Source organism: Triticum aestivum, chromosome 1D (assembly GCF_018294505.1).
Source record: "Triticum aestivum cultivar Chinese Spring chromosome 1D, IWGSC CS RefSeq v2.1, whole genome shotgun sequence".
Lineage (NCBI taxonomy): Eukaryota > Viridiplantae > Streptophyta > Magnoliopsida > Poales > Poaceae > Triticum > Triticum aestivum.
This window is the reverse complement of record NC_057796.1, coordinates 315014685-315027261: the sequence shown is the minus strand read 5'-3', so window position 1 is coordinate 315027261 and position 12577 is coordinate 315014685. Positions and strand designations below refer to the sequence as shown.

At 45.6% G+C, this 12577-nt stretch overlaps 1 protein-coding gene across 1 annotated transcript; it reads right to left on the bottom strand.

Annotated features, from left to right (window-relative positions):
• Positions 1-337: 337 nt before the first annotated feature.
• On the bottom strand, positions 338-1426 carry LOC123169106 (uncharacterized protein At3g28850). Its single transcript, XM_044586953.1, has one exon. It carries the CDS (start codon positions 1246-1248, stop codon positions 553-555), a length of 696 nt encoding a protein of 231 aa, XP_044442888.1. The 5' UTR covers positions 1249-1426; the 3' UTR covers positions 338-552.
• Positions 1427-12577: the final 11151 nt, after the last annotated feature.

The window sequence follows — 12577 nt, the reverse complement described above, 5'->3', positions numbered from 1 at the left end:
TTAATGTTCGTGTACATGTGAGCCAAATCCCTGTGTGTACGGTATCAAATGCGTTTTTCCCAAATGTGTTTTTCCTACACACACTCGGCCTGTTCCATGATGATGCAGCCTACCAAACACTGCTTTAGATTTGTGGAGTAATTACATATAGGAAATTTCTAATATGCCGAATCTGAAACTGCTTAAAGTGTGATAGAGAGACAAAATATAACATTCGGGGCGTAATCATATCTACTCCCTAAGAATGGAGGGAGTAGCAAATTTCTTTCGGGGTTTTCCGCAGGTTATTTCTTCAACTACGATTTCACCCAATTTTCATGAAAAATAGGGTGAGAAATCTGCAATTACCCTCCTTTTAATTAATCGATCTTTCTATTCATGAACATCAGCTAACTTGAACCACGTCCAAACATCGATCTTCACACAAATCACACGGTTTGAGGAACATATCCTTTGGATTTCAATCGAATGGGGCAGGCACATTTGATAATTGAGATAGCCAGCACTTCCAGTTCCATGCGCGATATGGTCGCCTCCGATATGTGACGAGCTTCAGCCGCGGGAGCATGCGGTGCACCGCACGAGGCCGTTCTCGTTGCACGCTGCGCAGACACGGAACCCCCTAGTCTTCTCGCTGAACCAGCGATGGCTGCCGCCGCACGCGACGCAGGGGGCGAACCTCGAGCCGCCGCAGGACGCGCACGGCGTGGGTGGAAGCTGCGGCGCCCCGGCCACGACGCGCCGGAGCTCCCCGCTCTCGTGCAGCGCGCGCACGTCGTCCGCGTCTCCGACGAGGCGTCCGGCGACGAATAGCTGCGGCAGCGGCGGTTGGTCCCGCCGCATCAGCGCGCGGAGCTCGGTGAGGAACGCCGCGTCCATGGACACGTCCCGCTCGTCGACGCCGACACGGAGGCCGCGCAGGATGGCGCGCACGTCGCGGCAGGCCTCGAACGTGGGCCGCACGGCCCGTAGGGAGGTGAAGTAGAGCACGACACGCCGCTCGCCCGCCACCGCCGCCGCCGCTGCCTCCTCGGCCGCCGCGAACGACTTGCACGTCCGCAGCTTGGTCGACGACCGCACGCGGTGCAGGACGATCTTGCCTCCGCCGGCGGCGGGTGGCGCCGCGTCATCAAGGACGGAGCCGATGCCGCTGTGTTCTTTGGACGACGACGTGACAGACGGGGATAACGACGGGGAATGCGTGAGCCGCCCGGCGGCTGGCTTCCGCCGGCTCCACGACGACCACATCGCGGTGGTCGAAGGCTGGCGAGGTCGGCGGGCGTTTCTTGGTTCGCCTTGGAGGGGAAGGGGAAGAGAGCGCGCGGTGGAGAGGAAGCCTGGCGGGGTCGTGCGTGCCCGATTGTGCGCGCGCGCGCGTATTGGCTTTGGTACCTAATTAGTTGGCTGCCCGGCCATTGGCTTTGCTAAATTTAACCATGCCTTTTAACTGTCTCGAGTGTTTGTGTGGCGTCCATTTGCTCGGTGTTGGTTTTCTTTGATCTGTTCTAGCTCCATCTCTTAATTTGGAAGCTGAATGGAGAGCGGAGATACACATAAGTTGACTAAGATTTCTTTTATGTCCAAGATTTGTCTTTTTTGCTGAGAGCTCATATGTCCAAAAGACTTAAAAATTGGAGCGGACCTCACGCATCAAATTGTCTACTGCACAAAAAAATTGGAATTTTGTGAATTTTTCTTGTATTTGTTTTAAATTTTTTCGTCAGCCGGGTGCAAATATGGATTTTCGTATATATACAATTTTCTGTTCTACCCATTTCTAGGGTTTGAAACTTTTACACAGGGAAGTTTCTAAAAAAATGCCAAATAACTCTTGGATAGCTAAATGTCCACCCTGCCAATTTTGAGCCAACAGACCATTCATTTGGCTTGGATTACTTCCTCTTTTTCACTTCATGCAGAATCTGGTTTTGAAACTTTTGTGAAGAAAAGTTTTTTCAAATGCCACCAAATTTTTACCAGAGCTCCCTCCTGCAATGAAGCTCATCTAATGCCAGCCTCAGTGATCAATTTGACCCAAATCATTGCTCAAATGCATGCTTCCAGCATTCTGAACAGGGGCAGGAGCACTTTCTTTCTCTCTCCCTCATCTTCTTTTGATCCCCAGCACCAAGACTTGACGAAAACCCACCCCTGGACCGTGGCAAACCTCTCAAAAAAACCTCTCCTCATCCCTGGAATCATTGAAATCGCCAGAGCATGCTCAATAGTGCACTAATGGCATTGTTGATGCCATGCCACTAAACCCAGCCATTCTAAGCCAAGCCAGTGTGTCCAAACAAACCATCTGCACCCCTAGTGATGCTGAGCAAAGCCCAAGCCATGACTCGAGCCGGGAGCATCCGACACGTGCAAGCCACAATTGTCGCTCTCTCCTTGCTTCGATGCCATGCAATGCTCCCACGCATTCCCATCTACATGGTCATTTCCCTCCCCACGCTTTCAGTCCACTGCAAATACCACGACCGAGCCTCGGGCGCGCTCCAGAGCGCGAATTTGACTGAGAGCTCGAGGTGCTCCATGGAGCAAGCCCCCGGACTCTCCTCCACTCCCATCCAGCTCCACCAACACCCAATCATTGCCCGCGCCCAAAAGCCCCTTGTCTAGCCCTCGGTAAGATCGAGATCGACCACGGCGGAGCCGTCTCGGGTCACCGTCGAACCAGCCGATTCCGGACACCCCACGGCTCCCTCTCTCTCTCCCACTCTTTCTCTTTCATTGAGGCAGAGCTCATGCGATGTTTTCCCGCAGGTCTTCATGCCTGAGCCAATGAATCCATCATCGTCTCTGTCGCCGCCGTTCGGGTCACCTCACCGCCGTCGATTTCGGCGTCTACGGCGACCACCTCAACCACCACCCAACATGCAGAAGTTACCCGAGTCCGTTGGTGCCCTCCATTTCTCCGGCCATCACCTGCATCGACGCCGGAGAGATCGGCCACCTCCCTGCCCGAGGACAGGGATGACATTCGGGCCCCTCGTGTCATGCCCTCCTGCCCATCTCTCTCTCACTGGTAGGTCAGCCCCGCCTACCAGGTTTAAACTGGCGTGCGCGGCCGGTGCGGTCGGCTAGGCTGGATATGGCCGATCGGCCCGTCTATCTCGGTTGGCTTCTCTTTTTTCTTTTTCCAGTGAACTAAAAATAATTCCCTACGATTCAAATGAGGTCCAAATGCAATGATTCGAATTCTTGCATGTTTCTTAAATTATGCTCTATTTAGCAAGGCATGGTGAACATTTTTACTATGACTACATTCTGTCTGGTCCATTTAATAGATCATTTCAAAATATACGTCAACTTAGGTAATTCCTACAATATTCATTTGAACTCTCAATCCAGTGAAACTAATTTCTAAATGTTTCTAAAATCATGCCTGATTTAATGAGTGCATTCACTCATTTTTATAAAAAGGCATTCTGTGGATTTCATGCAAGTCCATATTTCTTTTGATTCCAACAAAATGAAATGTTCATAAATACCAGTAGCTCCACAATCAATAAAGTCACTATGGTCATTTTTCACATGACAAGTGGGGTCCTAGAAAAGTGTCTCCTAAATTTTTAGAGCACTTTTATTTTTCTGCCTTGTTGTGTTGCTTATTGTGTTTCGTTCTGACGTTAGATAACAAGGTAGACGAAGGACTTGGAGAAGGACCGGAAGCATTTGAAGACTTTGAAGAGCCAGGCAAGCAATCTTTTGACCATGTTGTTTCACCCATGTTTTTGCACATGATGTAGTTTATTTTCATGCATCAAAACTTACGATTATGCATTGCTAGTAGTTGAACCCATTTGCATGATGACATAGGTGATATCCTAGATGTCGTTATTACCCTGACCTTGATAACCCGGGAAACACAATGGTCATAGCTAAACACTATGGTAGTTGCTTAGCCATGCTAGATGGGTGGGAAACTATATGTTGGACACGCAAAGATTCGAAGAAGTTGTGAGTACCCGTAAATGGGTGACTCGATAATGTGAGATCGTGTGATGGAAGGTTTTGGAAGGATTGGAATAAGAACGTGACCGTCTACCCAACCTTTAGCGCAACCACAATACCCTGGTAACTGGGCTTGACTTGAACCTTGATGTGACGCTGGAATAGACCCTCACGCTGGGATCCCCTCCATGATAGATGAGGGTTGTGTGGATCGAAGGAGTCCACCTCATGAGAACTATATGGGGGTTGTGTGGTCTTTGGGTTTGTCTCTACGTCAGGGCCAGTCTTGGGGATGGCCAATGATCGAGTACTACACTCGGATACTTGAGGTATCACGGGGCATGATGGTTCACGGATAGTACGTCGGATGTTGTGGGTAAAGTGTGCACCCACTGCAGAGTTAAAACTATTCGAATAGCCATGTCCACGGTTAAGGACAACTAGGATGACCACACTTCAAACCAAGTCCTTCTGTTTATGAGTATGATGATTGTGATGCCATGAGAATGTGGATGATGATGAGAATGAGGGGTACTGAGTACCCAGACTTGATGCAGAGATGACCAAGTTGATGTTCAAGTTAAGAAGATTATGTTGATATCTGTGACTTGAGGCTACGTGGTTCTTCGGACCATGAGGCCTTGCTATTTTCAAAAGTAGGACATATGCATTGAAAACCAACTTTCCGCAAACTGCTAAACTTAGAGTAGTAGCTTCTCTTTGTACTGAGCCTTGCACGAATATTCTGTTATTACATTCCTTTGGTTTCTTGCGAGTACATTCAATGTACTCACCTGGCTTGTCCCTGACTATCAACTTGGCTAGGTATGAAGGATACATGTTATGGATACATCGATGTGAACTAGGCCACCTCCCAGACAGCTTTCCTATTGGTTATGGCTTGCTATGTGGGTTCGAGTTATCGTCGCTGTTTCCGCTGCACTGTTGAAAAAAGTAGTTGCCTTTATGACTTATCTATGTAAGACTAGACCCTAGTTCGTCACCCCTATGTAAGACTTATTTGTGTTGTAATGAATGTATGCTACTATGTCAGTTTGTTGTACTTAGTGGCACCTGATCTTAGGGCCACTATTAAATGTACAATTCGGAGGCGTCGGTCTTGCAGATCGGTGCCCCCACAGTCACCCTATCTGTCTGCTCTTATAAGACGCTTTGATGCCTCACTTTTAGCAAGCGTTACCACCGAAAACCCTATTTGCTGCTCGTTGTGACAGGTGGCCGGCGCTTCGCACAGGCGAACCGCCAAACCGCAAGGTCTGGGCTAGCCCACTTTTGAGCGTTACCACAGTGTGAGCCAACTGATTTTGGGAACCTTCTAGAGAAGGTTCCGAAAACCGTTTTTTTCTGTTTGTTTTCTTCTATTAATTTTTTGTTTCCTTGTTTGTTTTTTCTCTTTGTATTTCTTTTTTTCCTTTCCTTTCCTTTTTTTCCATAATTTTTGTGTTTTCAAATCTTGTTTGGACTTTTAAAAGATATTCTTGTTTAAAAAATGTCATGTTCTCAAAAAATGTTCACGTGTTCAAGTTTTGTTCAAGATTTTAAAAATGTTCACGGATTAAAAAAATCTACATTTTCAGAAAATATTCGGGTTTTCAGAAAAGTTTGAGTTTTATGCAAAAGAACACAAACTTTCAAAATGTCTGTTTTTCAAAAAATGTTTAGAAATTTGAAAATAATGTTCATGTTAACAAATTTTGTTTGAAGTTTCAAAGAAATTCCATGTTTAAAGCTTATTCACATCTTTAAAAAAGTTCATGATTTCATATTTTGCTTTTTCTAATTTAGATCAAAATTCTAAAAAATATTCACTATTAAAAACTTGTTTGGAATTTCAAAAAATGTTCAAATCTGTCATTGCAGATAGTTTCCTAATGTTCCGCGCTGCCTATCACCAAAGCTCATCAGCGCAAGTGGCTTGCTGCCCGAGTTGGGTCCCTTGTACTATTCCTTGCATGCACATGACTTTTTAGGACCTTTACTGTTTGTGCAAAAGCATCACGCAAATGGGCGGCGCATGTCTTTGATGCGGAACACGGCGTATAAAAGCTCCCGCCACGTCCGCTTCGCTCTATAATTGTTGTTACATTTTTCTGTTAAAAAACTTACTGTATTGCGGGTAAAATATGGAAAAACAGTTCATGTACTTTTTAAAAGTCTCCAAGTATTTTTCTAAATGTTCATGTATTTTAAAAATAGTTTGTATTTTAATAAAATATGCTCGGTCCATGCTTAAAATAATTCATGGCCCATTTAAGAAAAACTTAATGTGCATCTAAAAATGTTTGACGTGTATCTTTAAAACCATTCAACTTGTTTTTGGAAAAAATATTGGAGGTGTGTCTAGAAATGTTCACCCTGTAGTTATTTTTTCAATGTATTTATAAAATGTCACCATTTATTTATAAAAAAGTTTGATATGTATTTAAAAAATATCTAACGTGTATTCAAAAAATCTTCACCCTGTAGTTATTCGAAGAATGTTTTACATGGATTTGGAATATGTTTAATTTGTATTTGTAAAATGTTTAAAATTGTATTTACAAATTGTTCAAAGTGTATTGAAAAAAATGTTCAAGGTGTATTTGAAAAAGTGTCAACATGTATTAAAAAAGGAAAAAAAATAAGAAAATGAATAAAAATACAATACAAGAAAAAAAATAGAAAAATAGTGGAAATAAGAAATCAAAAAGAGAAGAAAACAGTAACCAAACAAAAAAGTCCGAAAACTTACAAAATTATTGTCAAAGAAAAAATGATGAAAAACCATCCCGCTCGGAACCCAAAAATCTGATTGACTGCTCAGCTGGCTCCGGTCGATCTATATTGGGTCGGCCGCATCGAGGTGCTCTGAGGCGAGCATGAACTTGCACTCGCAGTAGGCGAGATTTGGATTTTTGTGTCCCTTGACGGTGTGTAATATATTTTTGGACACCGCTACATGCTCAACCTAGCAAAAAGTGTTTGCCAAACAAACTACCAACAAGTAAAAAAAAGGAAAATAGAAGAAGAATATTATGCGAAACAAGCCCAACCACGAAAACAACAACATGGCATAGAATAATGGGAGAGACAAAAATGGCCGGCCAACACATGGGATGACATCATGTGATTGTGAATGAACTATTTCTGCTCGTCTCAAACAGAAAATGTGTTCATCTCCACACCACCTTGGGAATCTCAATGTGGAGACATTGGATAGCTCAAAATAATGATTCTTCGGGGTCTATTAGAATTAGGTTGGAGAAGATTTTAGAAAACATAGAAGAAAGATTTGAGAAGTTCAACGACTGAGAAAAAACCCGTAAAAGTAATATGAACCTTGCCTAATACCTTCTCACAATGATTTTCTTTTTCAAGTGCACGGTTGGACAAAACCTATGGGCAAAATTTTTAGAGCACCTCCATTGAATTCATCAATCATCACATCTTTACCATGTATCAAAATGTCAAGCCATCAAAGTCATAAATACTTTGATACGAAATTTCACCACAATTTATGAAATAATCACCGTCATACAAAATAATTAACTGTGTTGTCGACAAAAATAGTAAGCCAGAACATAAATGACTCTAAATTTATTTTATAAATATGAGAAGAATAATACTTATATTTTTTCTTCGTAAGGACCCTTTTCTAAACATAAAGTATATACTTAGAAGGAAGGAACTATGGAGATGTCAATGAGGGGGCATCTTTTCCTGCACGCTAGAGTGCAGCCCTAATGTGTTATATATATCATGTGAGGGAGGGATGGTGCATTGCGTTATAGTTCACTTTGAGTTTCATTTATAGTGTCTGAACTGAAAAAAATGCTCCGTAATCTAAATAACAAGTTATCGTCATGAGTATGTGTCAACATAGTGACATGTTTAGCATCACACTAGACAGTATTTTCCAGATCCGATATGAGATTCACAAGGAATATGAATTCTAGGGTTCCACAAGGGAAGGAAGAGGAGAGCACACATATGTGCAAGGAGGGGAACATGGTTATACTTTATCGGTGCTTGCACAGATGCGTGGGCCATCTTTGAGTAGACAACTATTAGTCTCGCCACATGCCTTGGAGATGTGGACTCAATCCTTCTTCGTGGTCTTCCTGAACCTTGAGCTCCTCCTCGGCTGGTCGCTTCCACTGACAGGTGGGTCCCGCTCGACAGTCACATGTGCAATTGACAATATGAGGTATCCCCGGGTATTGAGGGTACCCAAAGTATAAGGCCCAACATTCATATCTTGCATGCGAAGTTGTGGCCCAGCTAGAACACTCCCACCACAATCCTTTCATGCAAATGTTTTTCTACCTCTTATATCACGGAGCTCCATTTTGTTGCTAAATACGACACATTGTCAAGCAAACACGCAAGTTGGCCTTCTTGGGCTGGACCATTTCTGACGTTGTAGCAAACACACATGCTATGTGCGGTATTGTTTTCATTTTTTAGTTTGAGTGGATTTCTATTGGATTTTTGTTGTGGGGTTTTTTACCTTTACTTTATTTTTTAACCTATATTAATTTGAATATGAAAAGGAAATATTTTTAATAAAAAAGTGAACATTTTTAAAATTTAAAACATTTTAATACTTATATGAACATTTTGTAAAGAATGTTGAACACAGTTTGATTTTTTTTTACATTTTCTAAATTTGCGACCATTTTATGAGAACATGATTTTTTTAGATGAGCATTTTTGCAATATAGGGAAAACAATAAATTAAATCCCAAAGAGAAAAACGTATAGAGAAATAAAATGAAAAGAAAAAAATAACCTTAAAACCCGATAGAGGATATGAATAGAAAAATCTAGAAGATTTCCTAAAATGGGGGTAACCATAGCTTATTTTAGGGGTTAAACCAAGCTTTATTACTCAAAATCCACCTGGCGTGGGATACAAAGGGATTATGGGGATCGCCCAACCGGATGTGGCACCCCTGATTAAGAGAGTGTGAAAACTTGGCTAACATATCAACATCTCTATTTGCTTCTCTAATTTCAAAAGTAAATTTACAATTAAAAGCTAAAGCTCTATGCTTAATCTTAGTGATAATCACTCATATCCTCCTCAGGTGGTTTTGTCGATGTTGTTAACCACCTGTTTCGAGTCTGAAGCTATGATGAAGTTCTTCAATAGCAGATCTTCCGCTAGGGATAAACATATCTGCATGCTATCGCCTCCAACGTCGGTGTGTCCCTTATCGCGTTGATCACCAGTGGCGAGCTCCCCATGAAATTCCCCCACGCGTCTCTGCAGACAGCCGTGGTGTGACGCTCGGATAATTAAGCTACAGTAAACATCTGTTAATGATGCCACGTCACCACGGTCACTGTTGCTAATCTCGCATTAGTTCAAAACCGATTCAAATTCAAATTCAAAATCAAATCAAACAGTAAAAGTTTCAAAAACTAAAACTAAAATGTGACAAATGTGACAAATAAATTCATGAGTAATAATGTTGGAGAAACCAACATTTCTTGTAATATTTAAATGCACTAAAACAACCTAAACAGAGGGCAAAATAATTAATTAAATTCCTTTTATAAAGTTATAATAATAAAACTAATTTAGTAGTGTGCCAAAATAATTGTGGCAGCGGACTAATTAGTAATACTAATTTAGGTGCTCATTTGGTATTTTATAAAACTAACATAAAAGAAACTTCAAGTGAAAACGGTAAAGAAATAAAATAAATAAAAGAAAAGGTCTAAACAAAAACAAAACAAAAAATAAAAGAAAGAAAACACCCCCAGGCTCCGGCCCAGCAGGCCACCAGCCCAACTGGGCCAACCAGGCCGGCCCAGCCGTGCCCCGACCCTCACTCCCTTATCCCCCTGGGCGACCAAACCCTAACCCCGACCGCACCACTCCCCCTACTCGTCCCACTCCTCCCTGTGCCCCCGATCCAGATTAGATCGGGCGCTCGGCGGCGCCTCTTGCCGCGCCGGCCGCGTTGGCCATCGACCTGGACCTCGCCGGACCTTCCCCCGCCGTCCTCTACGTCGTCATCCCCGTCTTCCTCCCCGCCGGACAACACGCCTCCTCGCCTCGCCCTCGACGGCTCCACCGAGCCTCGCCGCCCCTCTTTCCTCCATCGACCGTGAGCGAACCCTCCCTCCTCTGTGCCTTCCTCACGCACGCCCCCCCCCGCCTCGTCTGGTCACCCCGTGCGGGCCACGCTCACCACGCCCGCGTGCCTCGCACTCGCGTGTCGCGCATGGCCACCCCGCGCGCGTGTGCCCTTGCCTACTCTACGCACGGGCGCCGTCGTCACCGCGTTCATCCCATGCTCCAGCTCGCACACCGGCGCCCCGACCGCGCCCTGCCTGCCGGGCCCACGTCCCGCGGCCAAGCTGCCTGGCTCCGCCGCGTGCACGCCGCACGCACACGCGCCCTCGATGTGCCTCTCCTGCTGCTGCTGCTTCCGCGGTGCGCAAGCGCACCCCGCCGTTTCTGCGCACGGTTGCAGCCTCTTGTGCGCCCGGCCTCGCCCGCTCGCCTACGCGCACCCACCCCGTCGCGCCGCGCCTCCCCCTGTCGCCTCGTCTTCGACCTCGGCTCCGCCGCGCCAGGCCATGCCGGCGCCGCCACTTGCTTGCTGCCGCTGCTCCACGACGGCGCCCGTTCGGCCTCCGCCCAGGTCGGGCGCCAGCCTGCCCCGGCGCCTCCACTGGTTTGGGCAGGCGCCCAAACGGGCTGACGCCCGCAACGCCATTCGCCCGATGCCCGGCGCCCGTTAGGCCCCTCTAGGCCACAGACAGATGGGGCCCACGCCCCTCCCAGAATGATTTTTAAAAAAGGAATTAATAAAAGTGATAATAAATAAATAAAAATATTAATTAATGAATTAACTAAAATAATTAACTTAATTAATTATATTTAGTTAACCTAATTAACTAATTAAACTAATTAACTACTGTTACTTAATTGAACAGTCAATGACACGTGGGTCCCACTGGACCCACAGGTCAGTTTTCACCCAGTCAACCGCACTGTTGACTGCCGATGTCATGCTGACGTCAGCATACACTATTCTGGATAATGTTGATTTAAAATGATTAAATAAATTCTAAACATAATTAAAACTTTAGAAAATCATATAAAATAAACCGTAGCTCAGATGAAAATGTTTTCTACGTGAAACTTGCTCAGAACGACGAGACGAATTTGGATACGCAGCCCGTTCATTCGCCACACGTCCCTAGCATAGCAAACCTGCAACTTTCCCCCTTCGGTTCATTTGTCCGAAAACGCGAAACACCGGGGATACTTTCCCGGATGTTCCCCCCCTTCGCTGGTATCACCTCCGACTGCGTTAGGTCACCTCTAGCGCCGCGTATTGCCATGTTACGCTTTGTGATGCCTTGATTGCTCTGTTATTTATTGTGTTCCCCCTCCGTTACTTCTTTTCGATAGACCCCGAGGCTGCTGGTGACCCCCAGTTCGACTACGTCAACGACGACCCCTCCTTCTTGCCAGAGCAACCAGGCAAGCCCCCCCTTGATCACCAGATATCGCCTATTCCTTCTCTCTACTGCTTGCATTAGAGTAGTGTAGCATGTTACTTCTTTCGGTTAATCCTATTCTGCTGCATAGCCTGTCATTGTTACTAAAGTTGTTACCCTTACCAACAATCCTAAATGCTTAGTATAGGATGCTAGTAATCCATCAGTGGCCCTACACTCTTGTCCGTCAGCCATGCTATACTACTGGGCTGTGATCACTTCGGGAGGTGATCACGGGCATATGCTATATACTTTATACTGTTACATTAGTTATGACACTGTTCGGAGATGGGGGCTGAAGGGGCAGGTGGCTCCATCCCGGTAGAGGTGGGCCTGGGTTCCCGACGGCCCCCGACTGTTACTTTGTGGCGGAGCGACAGGGCAGGTTGAGACCACCTAGGAGAGAGGTGGGCCTGGCCCTGGTCGGCGTTCGCGGATACTTCAATTAACATGCTTAACGAGATCTTAGTATTTGATCTGAATCTGGCCACTGGCCTGTACGCACTAACCAACTACGCGGGAACAGTTATGGGCACTCGACGTCGTGGTATCAGCCGAAGCCTTCTTGACGTCAGCGACTGAGCGGCGCGCGCCGGATTGGACTAGAATGCCTGCTCTTGTATTAGGGAGGCTAGGTCTGCTTTCGGCCACCCTCGCAACGTGCAGGTGTGCAATGGGCGATGGGCCCAGACCCCTGCGCCATATGATTTAGACCGGCGTGCTGACCTCTCTGTTGTGCCTAGGTAGGGCTGCGACGTGTTGATCTTCCGAGGCCGGGCATGACCCAGGAAAGTGTGTCCGGCCAAATGGGATCGAGCGTGTTGGGTAATGTGGTGCACCCCTGCAGGGAAGTTTATCTATTCGAATAGCCGTGATCTTCGATAACAGGACGACTTGGAGTTGTACCTTGACCTTATGACAACTAGAACCGGATACTTAATAAAACACACCCTTCCAAGTGCCAGATACAACCCGGTGATTGCTCTCTCACAGGTTGACGAGGAGAGGATCGTTGGGTTAGGATTATGCTATGCGATGATACTTGGTGAACTTACCATCTCATGCTGCAAGATGGAGGCTGCCAGAAGCGTAG